The sequence below is a fragment of the Marmota marmota genome, unplaced genomic scaffold, assembly GCF_001458135.2.
Source record: "Marmota marmota marmota unplaced genomic scaffold, marMar, whole genome shotgun sequence".
Classification (NCBI taxonomy): Eukaryota; Metazoa; Chordata; class Mammalia; order Rodentia; family Sciuridae; genus Marmota; species Marmota marmota.
Window position 1 is genome coordinate 4,865,082 of NW_026000164.1, and position 26,512 is coordinate 4,891,593.

Sequence of the window (26,512 nt, forward strand, 5' to 3'; positions counted from 1 at the left end):
TTGACACTTTAACATGCCATCTTTTTTGAAGGAAAAGATTTTGTGACCTGCCCTATACAATAAATAATGCAGAAAATATTAGAATCAGAGACAGTGAGATAGAAGAAAATTCCATCAGAAAAAATATCTTTATGAAACTTCAGCATTTCTCCTTCATAATGACATATGACTTATGCTCTGTTCAGAGAAATACTACACGAAGATGCTTGTTAGGAAGGATGCTTATTATTTTCTAGGCAATGCACCTATTTAATTGTCTTGCAAAACTTGATTTTTTTTTTTAGAAAAATGAAGACTTCTGCCATACTGTTTTTATATATATATATATATATTTTAAATCAAGATGGAAACAAATCTTTCATGTGAGCTGGATTTCAATGAGGGAACAGAATTCCAGAGCAGGCAGACAAAGCAAGTCTTAGGAAAGTGTGGATGGTGTCCAGGGGTTGTCCCTAGGTGGAGGTGACTGAAGTCAGGCACAGTGCTGGTGGGCAAGTGGCAAGACTTGCATGGGGGACAGAGACTAGAAAGTAAAATCAAAGCCTTGAATCATTTATCAAGAGGAAGTGTTTGTCTTGTAAGGTGTTGAGAAAACATTATGGTCTGTAAGGAAAGGAGAAATAGAGCCAGATCTATAGAAATGTGGCCTGAGTGGGGAGGGTGGGTAGATGTCAGGAGAAAGGGACCATAGCGAGGGGGACAAATTGGAAGCCCATTTGAATCTCGAATCTGGGAATTCAACCAGCAAAACCACCATGAAAGACAAAGAATTTTGAGAAGACTTCATTATCTTTGCTTCCATGTTCCATCTGCCTTATTGCAACCAGCAATTGAGGCTTTCTCTGGGATTGTTCTGGTATCATGACTTGCAGGAAGAAAATTATTTTCTATCTAAAATAATATTAAAAATTATTTTCTATTTTAAAAATACAGTGTTCTGTCAAGATCAGCAGTCCATCCACTATGGGGTGCGGGTTAGTGAAACATGAATTTGAATTTGATTTTTCTAATCTGGATAATGAGGTGATGACATTAACAGAGTTGGGGAGCACTGGAGAGGGCTTATGGGGGTTCAGTTTTGATGTGTTGAGCCTGAGGTACCTCAGGCCATTCAGCTGGGTCCTTAGCATTCACAGCAAGGTGTCAGTGATTTTAGGAAATATCCTGACTACATTTAGTTGGAGCATTTATGTGGAGTGGCATTCCTTGAAGCAGCTGTCACTTGCTCTGGGAAAGCCCTCCTCTGATCATTTGCAGGAGAACCAAGAGCTCTGATATGGAAAGTTAAGGTGCTGCTTAATTATGAGTTCACTGGAGATGGGGGCAGGGTAATCCACACTTGAAGCTGATGGTCTCTGACCGACTTGCTGACCTGCTAATGCTGCAGGAGATCTTACAGATGACCTAGGTGTCCTTCTTGCTTTACAAGCCAACATGACACTGTCGGAGGGAGGTTCAGAGACCGGTCTCGGGTACTCTTCATCTCTCTCTTGTTGAAAACTCAGGTGTTTTATTAACATTTTTGTCATTTGAGATTTTTCTCACAGCAGGAATTTTCATTTTCCCAAATTTTTTTCCACTGAAGTATATTTTTTACCTGGTAAAATGTGCAAGTCTTAACTGTAGAGTTGAACAAGTTTTTACAAATGTAATCATTCCTTGGATCAAGACAGACTATTTCTACCACCCACAAAGTTCTTTGTACTCCTTCCTGGTCAACTGGGTGAGGACAATGAATTTTTCCCTTTCCCTAAGGGTGGTCACTACTCTGACTTGTACCTCTGTAGATTACTTTGACTTATTCTTGAACATTTAAAATAATAAATATACATGTTAATGTATGTAAGATGTAGTGTCTTTGAGGGTATCCTGCTTCTTGACATTTATTTTCTTTTTATTGTCCTAAAATGCCCTTAATATAAATGAATTGGGGCCTGCAGTGAGGTCTTGGGGAGAGTATTTCCTGGACTCTACTTAATTCCCAGAGTAGAAGTTGAGCCTCAGAGGAAGGGCAAGCCATATCCTTGGCTGTGATTGGAAAAATTCTTTCCCTGGGCATTTGGAGTCTGAGAACTGAGCCAGAGGCAAAGGAATGGTCACCAAGAAGGTGATATAACTTTAGATGGAAGAATGCTTGTGTGCACTGGAAAGTGTAAGCAGAGCATGCTCACCACTGTCCTCAGGGAGAAGAGGGGGAATGCTGAGTGGCAGAGGTCAGATTACACCCATAAAAGCCATCAAGTGAGAGGGCTGGTCAAGAGCTGGGTGGTCCTCTCCAGCTGACTCCGGAGAAAGGCAGGGGAAAGGACAGACCATAAACTCTGCAGAAAGAGGTAACTGTGTGACCAGCTTAGGAGGAATTACCAGGCCTGTGTGGAAAGTTCCAGATCAGCAGACATGGGTGGACCACTAAACTCTAAGGTAATGTGGGAAAATTTTCATATTTAGAGGACATCCTATGCTGAAGTCTGTCCTTACCACCCCAAGGGACCTATGCTATGTTCAAATAGCTGTCCGTCTCTTCAATGACATTGGCAGAGAAATATGGATAAAATTAATTCAGTTTTATTTACTGATAATTTATATATGTTAATATGTAATAAGATTCAAACAGCTAATATATTAAATAGCTTTAATTTAGCACATATTTAATCTTTAATTTACATTTCTTAATTTTTTTTGTCTATAATCCAAATTGAAAAGTTTAAGTCAAGAAATTAGAGAAGTTTTTGGTTTTTTAAAAAAACTTCAGTGCTGTTACTAAATATTCAGATCTTTAATTGTTTTTCTTTATGGAAAAGGTAATTTCTTCTTATATCTGGTTAATGACCAAGTGAGAATCATTCTTCAGTGTCAAATCTGGAGTATAAACTGAAACCAGAGTTAGACTTGCAAAGCAGGAGAAACACTAAAATTCTTCCTCAATCCATGTTGATCACCTAGGTTGGCTTGAATAATTAAAAGGAAAACCCCCAGGTGCTAATACATGATTTGCGAATTAAAAACTCATATTTTCCAAAGCCTCCCCCACAGCATCACAACCCAGTTAAGTGGAATTCAACATTCCTCATGTCTACACGAGTGAAGCTCTTTTAATATAAAAAGTTGTTCCAATTCTGAAATACTGGAAGATAAATTGCTATTAATTTACTTCTTCTGATTCATCAGTTTCTATATATTGCAGAATATTTTCTTCTGTGACTCTCCGGAGCATGTGTATTGCAGAAGGCTACATCTTGGAAATGAAAGTTTTTCCTTAATACTCTTTCCTAAGATGAGTAGGATATTAGACTGCTGCCTCCACATTTTTGGGGCGATATGCCTGCTAAATGCAAAAATTTTCTCTGAGTCATCCTGATATCTGAAAAAGCTCAAATTCGGTCACAGGAAAGCTTATGCTAAAGTACTGCAACAGTTTCTGGTTGCTTTTCCCCAAAGCTTCCTACTCAATAAACATTCCCTTTAAACCCCAATAACCCCTATCCCCTTCACAAATTTCCTGTGACATATCTTCTAAATTGTCGAAAAAATGAAACAGACCCTAGGGTCACTGGGTATCACAAGCACGTCCAGGCAGGTCCTTCCTCGGGTTGCTGTCCCCCTGATTGCAGTAGTACCTTCTGTGTGGCACCCCCTTCCCCAGGGGCCAGGAGAGAGTGCTTCTTCTAATCCACGGCCCCGCATCTCCGTCCTGCAGTGTGTCCTTCTGTGACACCCTCTCCCAGTCCTTGCTGCTGCTATGCTTTGAGCCCTGGGACCGTAACATTTGGCTCACAGGCTCCCTGTCCACTCAGTTCCTTGCTGCCTCCACTAGAGACCTCCACAGTGGAGTGGGGGACCACCCGCCACCTTGCCTCCCGGTGCTCCTCCTGGTTCCGCAGCCCTTTCAGTCCACCTGGCACAGCAGCTGGACCTTGCAGCTTAGTTCTTCCTCCAAACCTTTCCTGTGAAATCTCAAATTCCAGAACTTCATCAGCCTTGGGCCTTATGACATATTCTTTCTCTTCATTTTGATCACCAGTCCTTCAGCGAGGGTGATCTTCTCCTCCTCCTGGGTTTTCCCTGGTTCTCTGCTTGGACTAGTATCTCTTCCATTCATCAAGTGCTTATTCAGTACCAATGACATGTGGCCTGGTCGTAGCCCTGGACACCTCAGGCAAACAGTGGCCCACCACTGGTGCATGGTGGGGCCACACCTTCCCCAGGTGTCCTGGCCATCTGTGCTCTGCAGGTTTTTCCAATGGTATCCTGGGCTGATGATCTTTCCCATTTATTTTGAAGCTCAGTTAAAAATGACGTCATCTCTAAGGAAGCTTTTCTTATTTTCCAGGAGAAGCAACTGTGCCGAATCTGGGTAGCTGCAGCATATTGCTTACCTTTGTAATGCTTATTTCATCTTATCCAGAATATAATTGTAAAATAGCCAAGATGGCTGCCCCCCACCCCCTGCTAGATTGGAGGTGCCCCAGAGATGAGGCCATGTCTTTATTGGGTTCCTTTTTGGCACGCACATAGTAGGTGTACAATAAATATTGGTTGAGATTTTAATTGCCAACTATTTAGAATCAGATTTGAGACTTGCCAGAAGATCTCCACCACCTGTGTCTTGCTTCACATCTAACAATACCCAACGTAGCTTCCTGAACACCCATGTTGTTCCTCATTCTTAGAGCTTATTGCGCTCTTTGACTCCCCTAGATTTCCTGCTGCTACACCTTCCTCTAGCTAACATTTTTGCTGGGGTTCAAGGCCAATCTCAGGTGCCTGCTCCTCCCCCTTCATTCTCAGGGTTGATTCCTTTCCCCCCCCTCAATGCTTACAACACCTTCTGCCTAGTATAATAACTCACTGTATTTTAGAGATCAAAAGCAGCATCATATATGGAATCATCTGTAGAACCTGGGTGCCTCGGTGTCCTTATCTGTAAAATACAGGTAAGGTGTGCCATGAAACATAAAAATATTAACACCCATGGAAGTTGTTGAATAGTGCCTGGCACTCAGAAAACTCTCAGTAAAATTACATGTCATAATGTCGCAAACATACTCTTCTCCTCCCCTGGGGAGGGCATTGGGCCCCTCGTCTTCACTTCAGACTTCCTGCATCTCCCCCAGCACCGGATGCAGGAGGTGCTTAGCCCATGGTGACCCGAGGTGGCCACCGTGGTTATGATTGCTGTCATGGTCAGAAAGGGACCTGTAGAAGTCAAACCACCCCCGGCAATAACTCTGAAACACGAACCCATGTCCACGATTGTTAGTGATGGGCCAGGTCTAGAACCAGGGTTTTTTGATAACTGCTACAATGGATTTTAAAAATCAATATCCCTCAGCCATCTCAAAAATACAAAGCAGCAGCAGCTGAGCAAGGCCAGATTCTGGAGGGACTTCCTGGTGGTGGCCTGGGCTCTCCTCCCCTTTAACCTGTTTTCCTTAGCCCTGGCAGCGTTGTGATGCTGGGTCTCACTCATCACCATCACCTTGGGGACCTCGCCCCTCTAGCCAATCCCCTTTTCTCCCATGTCTCCAACCTCTCCTTTTTTGCCAGATAGAGCAAATGAACAGAGGTCCAGCCAGCCAAAACAAGGATGCACTCGAGCTGGAGAGGCTGATGAGGACCTGACATCCCATCACTTGTCTTCGTTCCTGATCCTCTGCGTGATCCTCACCACTCTCAAACTTTACCGCCTCATCTGGACCTTGGTGAGTGTTGAGAGCCACAGCCGAAGGGGCCCCAGCAAACTTCCAGCTGCCAGCTGATGATTGGCTCACAGCGGCCCCAGCAACATCTAGCTGATTGGCTCCTCTGCGGTGATGCTCATTGGGCTGTTTCCCCGCCCTTTCAGACTACGGAGCTGCTCATTGGGGGACTTTTTTGGCTCCGCCCACGTGACCCAGCCAATCGGCCTCAAGAGCAGGAGGAGTGGGGGAGGTGGAGAGGCTTGTGGGAAGCCGGTGGTGGCAGTTGGGCTCTGAAGGTTTTTCCTGAGGAGCTGTTTTGTTTGGCGTGTGTGGTTCTAAAAATAAAGTTCGTTTCTTTTGACAAGTGGCTCCTGAATTGTGCCCAGCCAGACTGCGGCAGTGAGAGCCGCAACTCCTCCCTACGATCCCCTCCTCAACCAGTTGTCCACTCCATGCCAGCAAAAGCCTGCCTTGGTTCTGGACCTGGGACCTGATCACTGATCATCATGGTCTGAGTGAGTGGGCATCTGCTGGACATAAAGCCTAAGACTTAAGACTTTGAACTTAGCATGCAGAGGGAATGTCTGTCATTAGCCTATCATGATTAAGTGTGTTTTGCAGTGCTTAGAATTAATCTAGAATTATTTGCTGTGAATTGATTATGTCTGTTGCAGTGCCCAGCATTAAGGATTGCCGTTTTCTTGATTAAGAACCTATAGAGTGAAATTGTATTGAGTAATTTGAGTGAATAAAGCATCGAAAGGGGCAGAGGCCTGTGGATATTCTTTATTTCTCCCCTCTACCGCATGTGTCGCAGTTTTGCCCCCTCGCGACAGACTGCCTTACTCCTTAAATTTTTTTATTGACCTTTTTGTCTTTGTGGCGCTGGGGACAGAACCCAGGGCCTCGCACATGCTGGACAAGCGTTCTAACACTGAACTACGCCCACCGTCCTTAATTAGTTCTTGGAGGGTGACCTTCCCATGTTGAGCCCAGTGGTCACTCTATGTCCTTGTTTTAGTGACCTCTCGGCAGTACCTGACACTCTCTTATTCTTCTTGAAATTTCCTCTTCACTCCCTCTCTGGGATACCCCTGTCTCCCTCCTTGGAAGCCCATCTTCTAACCGCCGTTCTTCCTCCTCACGACCCTTGACGGGGGTTTTCATTCTTGGGCTTCTCACTTTTTTCTCTGCCCTTTTGTTTTGGGCAATCTCATCCACGCTCAGTGCATCAGATTCTTCCTCCCTGGGGGTGATAACTCCTAGACGCTATTTCTAACAGTCCTCTGCGGGCTCCATGGGGACATTCTGCCTGCTCAGGAAGTGCCTGCCTATTTAGGCCCTCGGTGGCCACAGAGGCTCTCACTGAACTGTTCAGAATGTACTTTGCCCTAAATACCACCCTCCTGAGCAGGAAGTGCCCCACCCCCACAGCATCAGAAGCGGAAAGATCAGCCTCATTCTGGGTCCTTCCAGTTCAGCTTCGGGCTGTGTGGTTGAAGACCCGGGAACCTTCCCTCTGAGTTTCCCAGGCATGCCTTGCCCGCTGTCTCCCTCTTTCCATTCTCCCACTACTCCCGGCATGCAGCCTCCTTGGTTCCTGGTCTGCACTGTGGCTTGGATGGGTTTGTCCTGCAGAGGTTGGCGTGGTTGCAACCTGGCTCCCAGTGGCCGGGGTGGGGGGGATGCAGTGGGACCTTCAGAGGTGGAGCCTCCTGGGTGGTGCTTAGGAGCCCAAACCTGACCCCTCTGTGACTGGCCATTTGGTCACATGCTTACTCAGGCCTGCATGGGTAACCAGCATCACAATCCACCGCGAGGTGGTGCAGTCGAGAGGGGCCTCACATCAGCAGGGCCACGCCCAGGGGACTGGCATCCCAAGCTATGAGCTCAGTTATCCTCTATCAAGTCAGGCTGCCTCAGGCATTGTAGTATGGTGACAAGAAATGGACTAACACATCCGGCTGCCGGTCTTTCTTTGGGTGAATGTGAGCCTCATCCTGTTCTGCCCCAGTTCACTGTATGGTGAGGATTGAGGAGACCCTGGGCGCTCAGCCACTCCTGTCCCCCAGCTCTAGCTCTGCCCCTTCTTCTGCACAAGGTCTTCTGCACCTGCAGCCTCCCGGCTTCCTTGGTACGGTGGCCTGCGTTTTCAGCCCCTCGGTGTTACACTGGAACATCCTTCCTTCCCGATTCCTGTTCTTCCCTCACCTTCTTTACCTTCCTGACTCCTGCTCATCCATCAAAATTTAATTAAAGCATCACAGTCCCTGGGAAGCACCTGCTGTCACTCCAGTCAGGTTTGAATTTCCCCCTTGGCACCCAGGCCGCTCTCTCCCTGTCTGTTGTGAGAGGCAGAGTGTTCTAGGATGACTCTAGGACAGACATAAAACGTCTGGGGTGGAACGCCAGCTCTCCACTTGTGCACTCTGTGACCTGATGGGGTGACTTCCTCGCCCCGTAACCCCTGATTTACTTGTCTTTTTTCCAAAACAGACACATCTTTGAGGTAAAGAAACCATGTTCGATTTGACTATGTTCCTCAGCACCCACCACAGTGGCTGGGACATAGTAGACACTCAGTAAATGCTCACTGGACAAAAAAATAGTAACAAGTGGGATGCAAAGTTAGGATTTTACTTTTGAAGTATGCTAACGGGGAAGATTGCCCTAATTTTATCTTGCATGTTTTTCTGCTTGCACGTAAGATATTGGTGGCATCTCATTAACTTATTGTACACAGGCTCACTGTTCCCCAAATCAAGAATCTTCCATTCTCGACAGAAGGGCACAATGTAGTTAATTAACAGGACTGCGATTCTGGAGAGCAACGTGCAGGCAGACACCGTGACAAAATTCCTTTGAGACACACGTAGAGAGACAAAATCTGAATTCCTATCACAGAGATATCAGAAAGCCTAGCAAACTAAAGAGGGGGAAGGAGAGACAGTTTACAAAAGTTTGACAGCAGAAACGACCCTTCCTGAGCCCTCTGCCAGCTAGCCACTGCTGGAAGAGCAGAACACGGGGAGAAGTGGGCCTGGGAGGGACCCTGGTGGGCAAGAGACAGAGTTAAACACTGTGATGGGAGGGGTGGCAGAAGGCCAGTCAGGTTGTTTTTTCACATCTCTTGTGAAAGAAATCGAAAGTAAAGGACAAAGAGGATTGAGGCTCCCTCACCCAAATGATAGGCCAAGAGGACACAAGCAATCAGGCCTCCGACCCCTCTCCCTCAGATAACTTTTGACCCTGTGCTGATGGACATCTTTTCTCAGTAGGTCCCCACCTGGCCCAGACTCACCATGGCCTGGGCTTCACATGCTCAGAGCTATTGCTTTCATTAGAGCAGAACATTCCAGTCCTACACTGAGCCACCAAGGTCATCTACCCCAGCTCCTTCCCTTCCAAGAAATTCTTCCTTTCTTGTCCTTCCCCCAGTCTCCCTCTCCAAGATGCTTTAAGATACCTGACCCCTTTCTTACAGACCTCTTGACACCCTACCTACCCAAATCCAATTCTTGACAAACAACTGGTATAATCCTTCTCACTTGTGGGTTTCTGTCTTAAAAGCTTGTTTGAAACCTGTAGATGGTGGAGCCCACATTCGAGACAGCATATCCTCAGGCTCCCTTTCAATTTGATCTGGCTTAGCTCAGATCTGCGATGAGCAACTGTGGGAAGAGAATTCCAGCAGCTACTATATGCTGAAACAAATGCTATCATAAAAACCTGCACAAATTAGCATCCCCATTTTACAGTTTAGGCAATTGAGATCCAAAAAAGATCATGCAATTTACCCAAAATTTGAATTTGAACCTGAGATGCCAACTCTAAAACTTATTGCCTTTCTGCATATCATAGTCTATTGTTTTCTAAAATAGAATCCAATGAATTGCAGCAGAAAGATGTTTACCTGAGAATCTCTTTTTAAAATATCATTTTGCATAAAAATATTCCATCAGATAATACTGGGAAATGGATTTGGGGTCATTCTTGCATGAGACCCTGTAGCTTAAGCACTCAGGTAAAGGGGACAGAAGGCAGGCAGGAGGCTGAGGTTCTGTGGAGGGAGGAGGTTTGGGGTGGGGTGGCGGACATAGTCTGTGATCTTGTGGACTCTGACTTATCTCAATAGGCAGGGGACCTGGCATCTGTGGCTTGAAAGTTCCTAAAGCTGAACTTAGGCTGTGGGGACACCAGGACCCTGGAAAAGCAAGAATTGCATTTCTCAGATGCAGCAAACACAGCTCTCCCACAGAAGCCAGGCCTCCTCTGGTCTTGGGAGGTGAGGCCAACGGAGCTGAGCTAAGCAGCATCTGATCTGGGTCTGCCTCTGATAGCTTCTGTCTCCTTGGCTAAATAAATCCAGAACCTTTTACAGGGTGTGTGGGTGGGGGCTTCTTTGGGAAAACTGCATACTCAGCATACTCTTTATCATTCCTGTGTTCCTTTGTGTTCCTCAGATGGCTTCATACACTCCTTTGTCTCCTTGGGAAACAACCACATTTTAAAAAGAACCGCACGTGTATGTGTGTTGTCTTCCTATGACATTAGGGCGGCGTGTTCTCTCTGGTCTTCCTGATAACTGGGTCCTGGTACCTCTGCCTGCACCTGCTTCTTTGGGTGTGTCCCAAGGACAGGGCTCAGGTTTGGCCTGCACCTTCTGGTCCTGCTCCGGGAACAAGAGCCGTCATGTTCCCGGCATGGCACTGCACACTCTGGCCTAGGACCCCGAGGCCACAGAGGGGCTCTTAGAGCGTTAACAAGAGAATCGATACTCACACTTCAGCTCCAGCTTGATGAAATCTGTGTTCCCCAGATTTTCCAGAAACACTCCCCGAGGGATTAAGGTTTTGAAGTAGAAAGAAATGTCAGCGCTCGTTTCCCCTTGGAAAGTAGAGAAGTGCAGGTAGGATGACGGGTTTGGGAACGAGGCGGCATTCCAGTAGTTCCCTGTGGAGAGAAAAGAAAAATCCAGGTTGATTTATAGCTTGATGAAGGTAATCCCATGAGAGAGACCCATTTCTTGAGCTTAACCAACCACCATCAGCAATATCCTCACTTCCCTCATCCTGTCGAAAGAAGTTCACTAAATGCCCACAAACATGTAGGTGTCTATAAAATACTTCATGTTTGGTTTATGTATATTACTTAAATTTCAACATATAAAATGTATATACAATTAAAAGCATGCACAAATAATAAATTTATATAAAATAGATGAAATATTAATGTCTATAAAATATTTTGTTAACAATTGATAACTGGGGCTCCTAACAAGGGCAGTCCCAGGGGCTCTAGGTAGTCAATACCAAGACGGGTGAAAGCCCAGGGAAGCCCCCCCCAGCCTACTGTATGTGGTGGGTAGATGGAGGCCATTTTGAACTTGTGCCTGTGGCTGGTGGCTTTGGTCTGCTGCAAGAAGCATGTGGGCTAGATCAAAGGATGATGAAGAGGAAATGGAGGTTTGGTCTTTATTCCTCCTTCTCATCCACCATTGCCTTGGAATAATCAGAGCCCGCTTCTGCATCAGCAGGTGCTCAGACACCGGGTGCAGGTGCTTCAGGAATACAAGTGGGGAGCCCAGAGCCTTTTACTTAGGAGCTGAAAAAGGGAGAAATAATTAGGCTGGGCTGGGGCAGTTTCCATGCTTTCTTGCTCCAAGCCTCAGATGTAAGTTGCCATAAAGAGAAAGAGTGAGTCTTCTCTACCCAGCTCCTTCTTGGGAACTCGGGGTGCAGCTGGGACTGTGGGGTGTTTGGTGGAATGGACAGTGGAGAGTTGAGCCCACCAGAGGCTCACCAGAGGCAGCCTCCACTCAGGAGCTCCAGGGGAAGACAAAATGTACCCATCAACAATCTCCACCCATTGTCTGACAGTGTAGTCATGTCCCCAGCGGTGAAGCAATTCCCAGGGCAAAATCAGAACACCAAACTGGATTACTCAGATTCCCCCAGGACAGATGGACCGAGGACTTAGTAGAAGACCATGGCTTGGCTTTCCGCTTCTCCAAGGAGAAGTCCCTTCTAAATGAGCACATTCAGCATCACAGTTTAAGACTAAGTCACACAGGCAGGTTTTAAAGCAGTTACCAAAGGCTTGGACTTTCATAGTAATTCTAAAGTGTTGTGTTTTTTTAAAATGATATTTGCTGTATCTTTTCTTCAAAGAACACAATGAATGAAAGTTCACTTTATTAGTTCGTACTCATATACCCTTTCTTTTATGAAAATTATGTACATATGCAATATTAAATTCAAACACCATTCTTAAATAAAAGTAACTTTGTGTTAGTACTGTTATGTTAAAGTCATAAATTTAGATAAAACATATCTTTACTCTGAATGTTAAAATACGTTCTTATTTAATTAATGTTGTTCTGTTTTTAGAGACATCTGGGATATTGGGATATCTCAATAAACGTGGGTTGGTTCAAAGACAAATACATGATGGGCACCTTAACATTTTAATGAGTTTGGTTGGGCCTCCGTGGCTCCTGACCCAGGCAGCAGGCTGCAAGTGATTAGCGCTGCACTGGCCCGGAACGCAGGCGAGGGAACTTGGGTAAGGCACAAAGACAGGGGCACATGGGTATCCATGGAGACGGGTTCCAGGACCCCCAGAGATAGCAAAATCCATGATGCTCAAGCTCCTTGTAGAAAGTGCAGAAATGTTTGCATATAACCTTACAATGTGTGCATTACATCAGCTTTGGAAGACTTATAATACGTAATACAATACAAATGCTATGAAAATAGCTATTATACTGTAAAGTTCAGGGAATAATGACAAGAAAAACATCTGTATGGGTTTTGTATAGATGTGATTTATTTTTTAGAAATTATTTTTATCTGCAGTTGCTGAATCCTTGGATTCAGAACCTATGGTTGTGGAGGGCTGACTGAATTTCCTTGGTTAATGTAGAAAGTTCCTGATTATTGGGGATAAAAAAGAAGTTCCTAGTTGAAGTGAACTGGTGGTTTCTGAATGGTTCAACTTAAGTTTAGTTTTACTATTTACTCTGGATTTGGTCTGGGTTTGTATGGACTTTGTACATTTAGGCCAAATTGTTGAATTTACAGACATAAAGTTGTTCATAGTGTTTTCTTGGGTCCTGGAGGTCAGCAGGCAGTTCATACCCAGCAAGATCTCTGTAAAGGTCTGGAGTAGGGTAAACACGGTGGTGGGGCTGACTGCTCTTGAGGTGTCCAGAAGTTTCAGTGCAGTTTTGAACTTTTTTTTTTTAACTGCAAAATCATAGCTTCCATGGAGCGGGTGGAAATATGTTATTTTCTTTTGGAGAAGAAGACAATTGTATGATATTGGGTAGGGTGATGATGGGAAAGAGTGGGTCTTCACTACCCTCCTTCTGGTCAGCATCTGGCTGCCTGTACAGCAAAAGAAGCACAGGCTCACCTTTACCAGCTGCCTAGAAACGAAGGACTCTCGAGAAAACCTAAATCAAATGAGCAACCCTCTCCCCCATCAGAAAGTCCCAAAGCCTACAGGGAATGAAGATGAGTCACTTGGGGCCAGAAGGAGTCTGCACATCCTAATTGGATGAGAGCCCTTGGAGCCAGCACTGATCAAAGTCCTCAGCCAGCCTTCAGCCTGAAGCAAAGCAGTTCTGTCTCTTTAGGCTGGATCCTCAGGACAGGAATGTAATTAACATTTTAAAGTTTCAATCCAATCAAGTGCATTCTTATTTTCTGAGGTGGTGATATATTAACAGAAGGGCAGTTGTCTCAAATGATTCTAGAAACAGGAAAGCTAAAAGTAAAACATGCCAGTATTTATTTGAGGTCCAACGCTAGTTATTCAGAAGGAAATATCTCCAGAGAGGAGAAGGGCGGCTCTATCAGTTATTCTACTTTGATGAAACATCTCTGTGGACCACGGTTCCATTTGTTCGAATTCTATCCTCACTAAGCAACTTCAGTTTAATCTGGTCTCTTGAATGGACCCTTTCACAGGCAATCATGCTTTGCATAAGAGGCATGCTTACTACGTGATACCGTTGGAGTTGTTGCTTGTGAGTTGTCCCAGACCTCTGGGAAAATTTATTAAATCCAGATTCTTGACCAGCAATGGTGAGGGCTGCACTGGTGGTATTGGAGCTGAGGTGTCTACTCTAGAGTTCCTGGAGAGGAGCCACTGAGGCACAGGATATTAGACTTTCCATTTCCACTTATCTTTAAAAGCTCATCCTTTTAAATGTCTATTTTAGTTAACTTTAAGAGGTACACAGTCTATGAATCCAGTGGCCTGTAGACGGAATTGATAAGTGAGCATGCTCAGGGGGTGTGACCTTACGGGCTTTTAATGAGTAGTGTATAAAGAAAGAACTTTGGATGCTGCAGAGCTGGGTTAACCCTCTCCAAGCCTCATTCTGAAGAGGCTGCTGCCCAGTTGCTGGATTTTTTGGTCATAACAATAATGCAAGCACTCCCCCAGTGCACCTTGCACTTCCAGAAGCATGGAGCTTATAGCATTAATATTGTGGGTTTCCATTGCTCCACATGACCATGAGCTCCACAAAAGCGGGCTAAAACCATTCCATCTCTGTAAACTTTGGCCCCAGAACATAGTGCTCAATAAATAATTGTTAAATAAATAGATAAGTGATTGGTTGCTCTTCTCATTTGTGCCCAATACTACTCCATATGCAAAGTCCTCAAGGGACAGGATGTGCTTTATGGTAAAGCCTGCGTATTGTGTGCCTGAGCATGGAAGATGCTAGATAAATAAAATCTAATGTCACTTTAGTGCCTGCAGATAACGGGACACTGCTTCCACTAGCACACCATAATTTTCCTCATCCATGACTTTATTTCTATTATTCCCTGTAGACCTCATTGAACAATGCCATGCATTTGCAAGACCGATGGTCTCATAACCTTAAGGTTATTGAAATAGCTGCAATTTGTACTTGCGATCAAGGTCAGTGCTATGGAGGGTAAAGCGCATTGGATGAGAATACCAAATTGGAAATAAGAGATTCCCTGTGGGGCAGGGCTTGAGTGACAGCAGGTGGCAGGGACTGGGCCAGTGTGGACAGACAGAAGGGGGCAGGTTGGAAACCAAGAGGGAAGACATGATACAGAATAGAAATGATTGTCTGAGACTGCAAGAGTCAGTCAACAGTAACAGAATCCTGAGGCAGGTGGAAAGGCTCAGGTTCCCTGGCTGGAGCAAGAGTAATCAGAGCTTGGCAGGATGGTTGGGAAGACATTGAAGGCTCTTCGAGCTTAAGAATGAGATAACCATGAGAAGCTTTTTAACACATTCTGGACAAGGCCAGGCTTATCACATGTGGCAAGAGGTACCCGAGAGGTACCTCCAGCTCAGTGAGCCAGAGTGGGCTGGGACCACACCCCAGGCACAGCTGATGCTCAGTCACACTGCAACCTGTGGCGACCATCAGTAGAAAGCCCCTGTTAGACGTTCATCCAGACTCGTTAACAGCCACTTTCTCTAGTCTGACCACTGATTACGTGGTGGTATGGGATTCCAGCTTCAAAGTTTCTAAGGATAATTTCCAATGGGCAGCATTTAATTTTTGAGTCTCATCTTCATTGCTCACAAGGTACCCACGGGCACCGTTATGTCTCACGGTGCCACAGGACCACAGCCACCCCAGTTCCCTGGTCCCCCACCTCCCTGGTCCCCCACCTCCCCCTCTCATTGCTTAGAGACAATCCCTTCTAACATCTTTAACTCTTTAGCTGTACCTCTGTTTTTAAAACCACTTCTGTAGGTATTTATTAATTCATCGCTTACAGACATTCCCTATTGATTTTCCGCGATGTGAGGTCTGGAGTTACCACTTTTGCAGACTTGCCTCCCTCCTCCCTTTTTGATATTCTCTCTCAAAAGGGCCCAAATCACAGACTTTTAGTGATATTGAAATTCAAGATTTATATTTTTAGGAGTAAAATTATTATTCAGTAATGAGCCAGGCAGCAAATGTACATTTCTTTTCGGTATAATTTTTGTTTCTCTAGAATCAATGATTTTTGTTTTGCTTTGCTTAGTTTCCTGTGAACCTGCTGTGGATTCTCGCCAGATTCTCCAACGGTGCTGTAGAACCCTTCTGGAACATTTCCACGGTTCCACGCCCCCGTGATCTAGCAGTTGCACTGTGTCCCCGGGTGGGGCCTCCACATCTCTCTTTCCCACCTGATGGCTGCTCCTCGGGGTCCTCACAGCCCTTGTCCTGGGACCCGTCTCTCCAGTCTCCCAGGACTGGCTTCTGCTGCTCTTTGGGGTTCAGTCCTCAGGCTTTCCGGTGTCATGGTGTCCCCTGCCTGGTGCGCAGCCTGTTTCCTGCATTTCCAGAGAGCTCCTTGCAGAGAGGGGCACGGAGGCCACTTTCCAAATCCTTGTCCTTCTGATGACTCGCTATTCTGCTTTCACACCTAACAGAGAAACTCGGTGAAGGAAGCTGTCAACCTGTCAGGGTTGCTACCGAGGAAGCCGGAGCTTTCTGATTACTGTCCCTGGAGGGGAGTGGAGATACAGATCTCCAAATTTTCTCTCTGGAAAATTTCAGGATTTTTCTTTAACCTTTTAAATGGATCTTCACATGATGGGTTTGGTGTGGATCTTTTCTGCCACATCAGGTCTGGGACCTGAATCATTACTTCTCTGACCCTTCCTTCTCAAACACCTATTAATTTTAGATTTGTCTTTATTTCTCTTGCTCATTTTCATTCCTAATATTGTTCTTTTTTCTTCATGTTCTGATTCCTTGGGCATTGCCTCAGCATGACTTCTACCCACCCCCTACTGCTTTTTAATTTCAGCTACCGTATTTTTACTGAGAGTCCCCTTTTCACAGCACCCTGTTCTATTTTTTTTTGATGTCATATCTCAGTAACTTTTCTCTCTGAGAATATTAATTTAATTTTCAAGGGTTTTCTGCTGTTTTCCTCACTGTTTCTGGTTCTCCCAAGCTCTCCTGCTCCCGTGGTTAGTTTTGGGCTCACCCCTCCCACCTTGCCCCCAATGGTGGCTGAGTCCAGCCCCTCCGCTCCCCTCCGTAGGCAGGTACTAGCAAGCTGACCCACTAGGGTGGAGTGTCAAGGCTGGTGGTGGATTTGTTGGCTCCTGGGCTTCCCTCCAGCAAGGAGAGTTCCTTGTCTTCTCCAAGGTTCCAAATGCCAGTGTCTGTGAGATTCTTTGGTGACAGATCATTCAATTTCTTGCAAAAAGCATCCTCTAATTTCCCCACAGGGAGTGTCTGGTGGTCAGTGTTCTGGGAGCTGAGTGGAGGGAGGTGAAGGGGAGGCTCAAACTTACTGTGACTATTTCCACACCTTTTCTCTGTGTTTACTGAGGGTTTCACTCCAGTTTTCTTTGTGCCTGGGGTCGGGAGCGTAAACCCCAGCCTCTTGAGTGGTAGAACAGGAACCGTCACTGCAGGTCAGAGGAAGGGAGCCCCGGGGTCTGGTGGTCTGAGTGACAGGTGTGCAGGCTGCTGGAGCCCTACCCTCACCGCCCTTTACTTCCTAGGCTCCTGCACCACTTGGAGCCTGCAGCTCACCTCTCAGGTGCCACCAGCAGTCTGGTTTTCCCTTCCTGCCAGTTATGAAGCAGCAGAACTTGTGATGTGCCCAAGGCTTTTGTGGAGAAGGAAGAGGAGACATAACAGAGGAGGTGGTCCCCATCCACGTGGGAGCCACACAAGCAGCCCAAGGCATAGACAGTGGTGTTATCATGAGGGGGGGAGCAGAGGCGGCGCGGTGGGAGGGAGGGGTGGCGGGAACAGGTTCCTGGTGCTGGTCTGGCCTGGCTGTCCCTTGCTCCGGGATTAGATGATCTGGTTCCCATCCTTGGCTCTACTACCTTCGTCCACCAGGTGACTTTAGGCAGCTGACTTGACCTTCCTGGATCTCAGTTTCCTCACTGGGGCAGTGGAATAACCAAGCGCTCTTTCACAGGGTGTGGTGAGAATCACAGGAGGTAATTAATCCACGGTGCTGTGCACAGAGCAAATGCTCAGGAAGGGCCATCAATCACTACTAAACTGATGACCTTTGCTGTCACTGTAGTCACCCTATACAGGAGTGTGGCCAAGGAAGTGCAGCTGGACTGAGAGGTAGGTCACAGTGGCAGCTTCCCCAGCTGGCCTCCATACAGGGCTCCCATCCACGTCCACCTTTCCTGGTCATCCTCGTTCATTCCTGGCTCCCCAGTGACTGTCTTTCAAAACTGCTTTGAATTTTCTTGTCTCCTCGATGATTTTATAAAAATTCTGTTCACAACACCTGAGTGGGTATTATGACTGGGTTTTGGCAAAGTGTTAAGTGGTTTTGTGGAGTAGCCACTAAATAAAAACCTGATACAGAGGAGTAGCCAGGGACAACTGCAGAGCAGACTTGGCAGGAGACATGGGCCTGGTTCCTGCTGTCCTCCTTGCCCAGTGGAGGGGAGAGTGATCAGGGGATGGGGGAGGCAGCGGCTGGAGGAGTTTGCACTGGGCCTAGGAGGAGAGGATTGCATGAGGGTGCTCTGGGCAGTGGGGCTTCTGGGGAGGCTCAGGCTGTCAATGGTCTTTCTTCTCCCAGATTCAGTAATTTTCGTGGCCACCCAATGGCCCCATAGTTGGACTGTTTTGAGAAGCATATCTATAAATCTTCTTTGAATGGCAAGCATTTTCCAATGTAAATATCAGCTTGGAAGAGACTAATTACTCTAAAAATTATTAGTGACCCAGAGGTTAAAATGTGAGTATTCTCTGAGTAATGCAATGAGTTTCCCATCGTTTAGTATGGGCTGGGCTGAGTGCTGTTTACAATAATCTGGATGACTTCATTTGTATGCAGATTTGGGTCTATTTGTAGAGGTTTCCCTATGGGTAGGAAAAAATTACTGTCTTAATTAAACCTTTTTGTACATTCAGACTAGGAGAGAGCAGCTTTGTTGAGCACTGAGCCTCATGTTACTGGGCAACTAACTTCATAATGGAGGACTTCAAGTTAGGGTGCTGCCCTTGGATGTGAGTCAGCTGCTTCTCTCTGCAGGATTTTATCCTCGCCACTGAGCCTTTTCTACAGCTTCAACCCAAAAGGATAATACTACAAAATTATGGGAGGAGTCAACATTTTATGTCTTTCATCTGGTGTGTCTCTGTGATTCGGTTCTTCTAGGCTAGATGGGAACGGAGGGAGTCCCAGGGGAAAAGAAGATGAAGGTGGAACTCTGAAGGTCACGGTGCTCTGAACACTTGCTTAAGTATATGAGTGGACCAACAGCAAGATCCAATAAAACTGAGTTGTCCCCAGGTAGTCATGGAAACTATCACAGGTCAGGCCTATTACTGGTGCATTTAAATGTAAATGTGCATTGAGGTAATTTGACTTTATTCTGAATGCTTAAAGCAGTTCTGCGCTGTTTGGGGGGGCAGGTCTAAGTTGTCTTAAAAAGCTCTTGGGCCTACCTAAGAGGTCCCTACATTTCCTCAAACTTTCCTTATTGGATTCATTAGTTGTGCACAAGCAATCCCAGGTATGTTGAGGTTTGAAGTTAGCAATTAATAGCCAGCAGTGGATAAATGAATAACTAGGTATAACAAAAACTTTTGGGTTCCTTGTTTCTCACTTAAAATTTGGTCTTGGGTAAATCCCAAAAGCTTCTATGTGACTGACTCCACAAAAGGAGGTACTAGGAAGATGAGTTATCTCACAGCTGGGCAACACAGAAAACTGAAGGAAGATCTGTTTGATTTTTGAGAAGTAAAACTATGTACTAGGCTGTGCCTATGGAGCTTGGAGTTCAAGTTTACCACCACTCCAAGCAGGCTGATGAGAAGACTTCACAAGTGGTGTAGTACCCCAATGAGGTTGCCTGGCTTTTTTTTTTTTAACTTTTCTAATTTGTTACATCTGACAGCAGAATGCATTTCAATTCATATTACACACATAGAACATATTTTTTTCGTATCTCTGGTTGTACAGTGAGCCAGGAATGAATAATTTGACTTTTCTCTTTACTTGACCATTTTTACCCATTTCTTGATTTCTAATACTGACCAGGGCCTAGTAATTTCCAAATTCATACATGCAGCTAGAGCTCTATGATGAGCTTAAGGTTAAAATATGCCTTTCTTGCTGAATAGATAGCTCAAACTCAAAATGTTTGCAAGTGAACGTATTTGTCTTCCAAATCAACTCTATCTGGAATATTCACCACTTCAGAAGGTAGAGCTTTTCCCATTCTGTCACTCAAGCCAGAATCGGGGGTCACTTCTGGTACCCAGTCAGCCCTCCTATCCCTTTCTTCCACCGCCAAGGCCAGCATCTCTTGCTTGGATTCTACAGCAGACCCTTAACTTGCTTCTGCTTCCAGAGCTGCTCATCTCAAATCCACCCTTCACACAGCCAGCGGAGCAAGCTATCTAAATGCAGTGCTGACCATTCTTCTCCCAGTGGTCATGAAAGCCTGCAGAACATATGGCAAGCCCCTTGAACAGCATGGTAAGCCCAGCCCATTCCCAGCCTCGCTCGTTTCTCGTGAATTTCAGAGAGCAGAGATAATGTTTTCTTTACCTTTCTACCAGAAATAGCTAACCTAACCCATGGGTATTCAATGTGTTCCTTGAATAAGTAGAAGAAAAGCATGTTTTAAAAAAGTAGACCACCAATAGCCCCATTACCTGTTACTGATTGATATTCATTGACAGGACCATCCACAAAACCAACTTTGGATAGCTTCAGAATCAGAGGTATCGAGCCAACGAGGACAGAGCTCTCCCAGGTTTGACCTTATTTATGTAACTTTGAGGCACATTCGGTGATTCCGTTCTCGGAGCTCTTTTATGCTGGTCATGCCCCTTGCAGGGGTCCTCCCCGGGGGTAAGGATGGTGGGAACAAGTTCCTGAGGAGGGCCAGCCACGGGGACCTCTGCTTTACTGCTGCAACTGCTTCCTCTTATCTTTTTTCCTGTCTTGGTATAATTGTAATTCATGGTCTAACACCGTTAAGTTCCCATTCTCCTGTCCGCCCTGTTGTAGTGAAGAATGGCCAGAGACGAACTGTAAAAGACCATGATGCACCGAGCCACGCTGAGCCGCCGCCTGGGCCAGGAAGGCTGTAAGGGGAGGAGGCCTGTGTGTATTGATAGACCACAAAACCTCCAGGGCCCCACATCCATAGAAAAACACATTTTATATCAAATCCATTAGGTGAGTAAAACATGGAGAAAAGCCACCCCTTTCAGCAGAGTGACGGATGCGAACACTGGAAACTGCTCAGCTCGCGGGGTAATGGATTGATACGTTCCGTACAATTATGTTACACAAATCAGAGTTTCCTTTTGGTGGTCTTTTCATTACAGGAAATAAAAAGATTCACACATCCTATTCATGATGCTGTGGCTCTCCCACTGAAAACAGTAACGTGATCCCCGACTCTGTGTGCACCAGGAGAGCCTAAGACCACTCAGGGCCCAAGAGCATCTGGAAGAAGAAGGTCGTGATCCTTTAAAAGCCTCAGTTTCTTTGTAAATTGGAAAAAAACAGTTCCTTCCTCATAGGGTTGTTGGAATGATATAAAGCAACAGCATCACACAGAAGCATTTTGAAATACTAATGAACAATAAAAAGGCAAAAAATTCTGCCTCTAAGTAGAGAAAAATAACAGAGACGTCTATGTGTGCAGGGGCGAGAGTTGGTTTGGATTTTTACAGAATGCGCCCAATTCTTTACTGCTCGCCTGTCTTAGAGAAGAAGGTCATCAGTGAAAAAAGGTTGAAAACCAGTTCCATCCCACAACTAAGAGAAAATAATTCCAGATATAGAAACAAACAGTGCCTAGGACAGGAAACAGATGCCTGGACTTAAAAGGATGCACTGAGGGTCCAGTTCCGCCCTGGGTCCCTCTCCTATGGGGGTGGTGTTGACACAGGGAGTTACACACATGGTGCTTCACTTGGGGCCCCCCTGGATTACGGAGGAACTCACAGTGTTATGTATAAGGACGCTCATCCCCTGCCATCACCTAAGTCTGAAAGGAGTTCCATAACTTCCTGTCACCTGGGTAAAACAGAGTGAGTCAAGCAGCATCGTCCTGTAGGTTGACTTAAAACAGTTCTGTTCTCAAGGGAAGCCCAGAGCTTGTGTGAGGCAGGACAGGGGTCGACTGGCCTCGAGCTGCCTAAGTGCCTTGGGTGAGGAGTGTCCCCAGAACAGGCTGCTGGTGGACATGCGCAGCGCAGACCCCGGGGCCTCTGCAGAGGACACGGCTGACAGGAGCCTGATGGCCACAACAGAAAAGGCTTTCCTGGCAGAAGAGGCCCCGCTGCCTGCCGTCCCAACCTCTCTACCGCCCCTGACCTTGCATTCAGAGGAGCCTCAGGCCTTGGGCACAGCGGGGCTGGGGGCGGGGAGTGTGCGTGGGGGGGCTGCAGGTCATCTACTCTGCAAGGAGCCTTGGCCGTCTGACGGGTTGGAAAGCAGCTACTCCAGCAGCCTGGCAGCCGCCGGCACAGCCGCTCCGAACAGGTCACGTTCTGCCCTTTCTGGGCCCCGGGGAGAACCCAGGAGGTCGGGAGCCCAGCGGGAAGGGGCGCGCTGGGCGGAGTCTGCGGAACACCGCATCTCGCCTCCGCAGGACTTTATGGGAAGTTCATGGGGATTTATTGTTTCCAGAACGGAAGGACGTCCACCTACAGATGCAGGGGAATAAATTTCAAGTACATTTAGTGTCGGAGAACGTGGCTTTACGGCTGATTTCAGTCCACTTGACTTTCTCCTTAATCTTCCTCCTTCCACCTGCAGCAGAACTTCACACACACAGTGCACACACACCACACACCACACACATCACACACCACACACACCACACACATCATACATGACACACACCACCCACACCACGCACCATACACAAATCATACATGACACACACCACACACATCATATATAACACACACCACCCACACCACACACCACACACCACACACACATCACACATGACACACACCACACACATTATACATAACACATACCACACACCATGCACAATACACACCACATACACATCATACCTAATATACCACACACAATGTGTACACATCACACCCAACACAGGCAATGCACACATACCACATACACCACACACATGACACACAATACATCACACACTATGCATACCACACACACATCATACATAACACACAAACCGTACACAACACATACCCATCATACACAACACACAAAACACAGCCATGCACACCACACACCACACACATATCATACATAACACATATATCACACACAATACACACAATACACATCACACAATATACACAATACACACCATGCACACCATGTACATCATATATAACACACCACACATGCCACATATAACACACTACACATAACTCACACCCCATAAACCACATGCACCACACACAATACACAGCACAGAGAACACACAACACACACACCCCACACACCACAATATGCCATATACAACACACACTACACATCGCACACACATACCATACCACACACACCACACACACCACACACACACACCATCAGCACATACAACACATCAAATACCTGCCACAGATAACACCATACATACAAACCCCATACACACAACACATACATGACACACACTACATACAGTATACCACAGACCTTACACACACGCACACCACACCACATATACCATACATGTACACCACACAAGCCACAAGCACACATACACAGCAATCCCTCACACCCTACCCCCCAACACATGCCAAACATACCACACATCACATATACCATACATATATACATATACTACACACATAAACTCACATCTTTTTAGTTTGATAATTTAATGATTTGGGTGATTTATAAAAGTTTGAAGAGTTTTTAATAGTAAAAAAATGGAAACAACTACAACATGTAAATCTATTATGGCATACATCTGGATAAAAATATTTATTTGAATTTAAAATGTAATACAATGTGGCATAAATCACAAAATAGAGCTATGTAACTTGTCAGTTGTATGTCATTAAGTGACAAGCTATTTTCAAAATAAAATAGTTCCAGTCTGTTAAAAAGGGTATTTGTGTAAATTCTAGCCAGAACAATCAGGTAAGAGAAGGAAATAAAAGAGATAAAAATAGGAAAGGAAGAAGTCAAATTATAACTGTTTGCTGATGAGCTGATCCTTTGCTTGGAAGAGCCAAAGCCTCCACCAAGAGATGGCTCCAACTAACCAACAGACTTGGCAGAGGAGCGCTTTCAAAACCAACATACAAAAATGAGTGGCTTTTGTACATACCAACACTGAAGCTTTCTAAGAAAGAAATCAGGAAAATAACCTGTTCATAATAGCCTCAAAAAATACCTAGGAATAAACCTAACCAAGGAGGTGAAATGTCTCTACAATGAAAGCTATAGAATGTTGAAGAAAGAAATCAAAGAAGACCTTAGGAAATGGAAAGACCTCCCATGTTCATGAATAGGCAGAATTAATATTACTAAAATGGCCATATAACCAAAAGCAATATACAGATTCAAAGCAGTCTCCATCAAATTATCAATGACATCCTTCACAGAACAAAACAAAACAATTCAAAACAACAGTCCTAAAGTTCATTTGGAAGAATACAAGACCCAGAAGTGCTAAAACAATTCTAAGCCAAGAAGAGCGATGCTGGAGGCATCACAATACCTGACTTCAAATTATACCACAGAGCTCTAGTAATAAAGACTGCATGGTACTGGCATAAAAAACAGATACACAGACCAGTGGAACAGAATAGAAGACACAGAGACAAATCCTCACATCTACAGTTGTCTGGTCTTTGACAAAGGTGCCAAAAACATACACTGGAGAAAAGATAACCTTTAAACTAATCGTTCTGGGAAAAGTTTATCCATATGCAGAAGAATGAAACTAGATCCTTATTTCTCACCCTGCACAAAAACAACTCAAAATGGCTCAGAGACCTTGGAATTAGACCAGAAAGTATGCAACTCCTAGAAGACAACATAGGGTCAACACTCCAGCATATATAGGCACAGGCAATGACTTTCTCAGTAGGGCCTCTAAAGCTCAGGAAAGAATGCTAAGAATTAATAAATGGGACAGCATCACATTAAAAAAGCTGCTGCTTGGTGGAGGACACAATAGGAATGTGACCCACTGAATGGGAGGAAATCTCTGCCAGCTACTCTTCCAACAGAGGGTTAATATCTAGAATATATAAAGAACTCAAAAAACTTAACACCAAAACCCCAAAGAGCTCAATTAATAAATGGGCAAATGAATTAAACAGAGACTTCTCAAAAGAAGAAATACAAATGGCCAGCACATTTATGAAAAAATGCTCACCATCTATAGCAATTGAGGAAAAGTAAATCAGAACTACCCTGAGATTTCACCTCACCCCAGTCAGAGCAGCAGTTATCAAGAATGCAAACACAGGTAAATGCTGCAGAGGGTGTGGAGAGAATGTAAATTAGTACGACCACTATGGAAATCAGTATGGAACATCCCAGGACCCAGCTCTCCCGCTCCTCAGTATTCATCCTGAAGAACCAGTCATCTCACTACAGTGACACATGCCCACCCGTGTTTATAGCAGCACAAGTCACAATAGCCAAACTCTGGAATTAGCCTATGTGTCCATCAATAGATGAATGATAAAGAAAGCGTGATATGTATATAAATAATGGAGTTTTATTCAGCTATGAAGAAAAATGAAATTATGGCATTTGCAGGAAACTGGATTAAACTAGAGACCATCATGTTAAGTGAAAGAAGTCAAACTCGGAAGGTCAAGGGTTGTACGTTTTCTCTCAGATGTGAAAGCCCGAGAGAAAAAGGAAAAGAGAGGTGTGTGTGTGTGTGTGTGTGTGTGTGTGTGTTGGGGGCGGGGGAATCTCATGAAAATCAAAGGGAGATCTGTAAAGGGACCATGGGGTGGGAGGAGCAGAGGCAGGGGCAAGTTCTGGGGACTGATATTGTCCAAAGTATATCGTTATGTTTTGGGCATATACAGATGTGTAATGACAAATTCCCCATTGTGTACAACTATAACCTACCAATAAAAATGTGGAAAGAGAAAAAGCATATGTGTGTGTTGCATATGTGCTTGATATACATATATGTGTGTGTGAGCATACACGTGTATATGAGTGAATGCACACACTGTTGTGGTTTAGATATGAGGTGTCCCTTTGTGTGAGACAAAGCAAGAATTGTCAGAGGTAAAATGATTGAGCTACGAGAGCCTTAACCTAATCAGTGGTTGATTAATCCATTGATATGGATTAACTGGATGGTCAATGTAGGCAGGTAGAATGTGGCTCACTGCGGGTGTTCCTTTGGGGTTTATACTTTGTCTCTGGTGAGCAAAGTTCTCTAAGCTTCCTGATTGCCATGTCCTGAGCTGTTTCCCTCTCCATGATGTTCTGCCTCACATTGGGCCCAGAGCACCGAGTCGGCTGTCTCTGGACTGAGACCTCTGGAACCATGAGTGACAAATAAACATTTCCTCCTCTAGAATTGTTCTTGTCAGGTCTTTTTGTTACAGCAGCAAAGAAACTGACTAAAGCATGCATGTACTCACGTGTGTATTTGTTTAAGCACAAAGTAAAGGATAACATTCTAGAATTTGATTCACATCAAATTTTCATACTGGCTACTTCTGTGGATGATAATGAATGGAGAATTGACATTGGGAAGGACATGGTTTTTTAATTTTTTTTTAATTGAGAGAAAGAGAGAGAGAGAGAGAGAGAGAGAGAGAGAGAGAGAGAGAGAGAGAGAGAGAGAAGAGAATAGAAGAGAAGAGAAAGAAGAGAACAGGAGGACAT

At 45.1% G+C, this 26,512-nt stretch overlaps 1 protein-coding gene across 3 annotated transcripts in view; it reads right to left on the reverse strand.

Annotated features, from left to right (window-relative positions):
* Cntnap2 (contactin associated protein 2) overlaps nt 1-26,512 on the reverse strand; it is a 1,898,113-nt gene that overhangs the window by 222,511 nt on the left and 1,649,090 nt on the right. For all 3 annotated transcript variants that reach the window (XM_048786770.1, XM_015493731.2, XM_048786771.1), the window contains one exon: nt 10,464-10,634. In XM_048786770.1, coding sequence (XP_048642727.1) covers nt 10,464-10,634 — 171 coding nt within the window. The remainder of the gene's footprint in view (nt 1-10,463; nt 10,635-26,512) is intronic.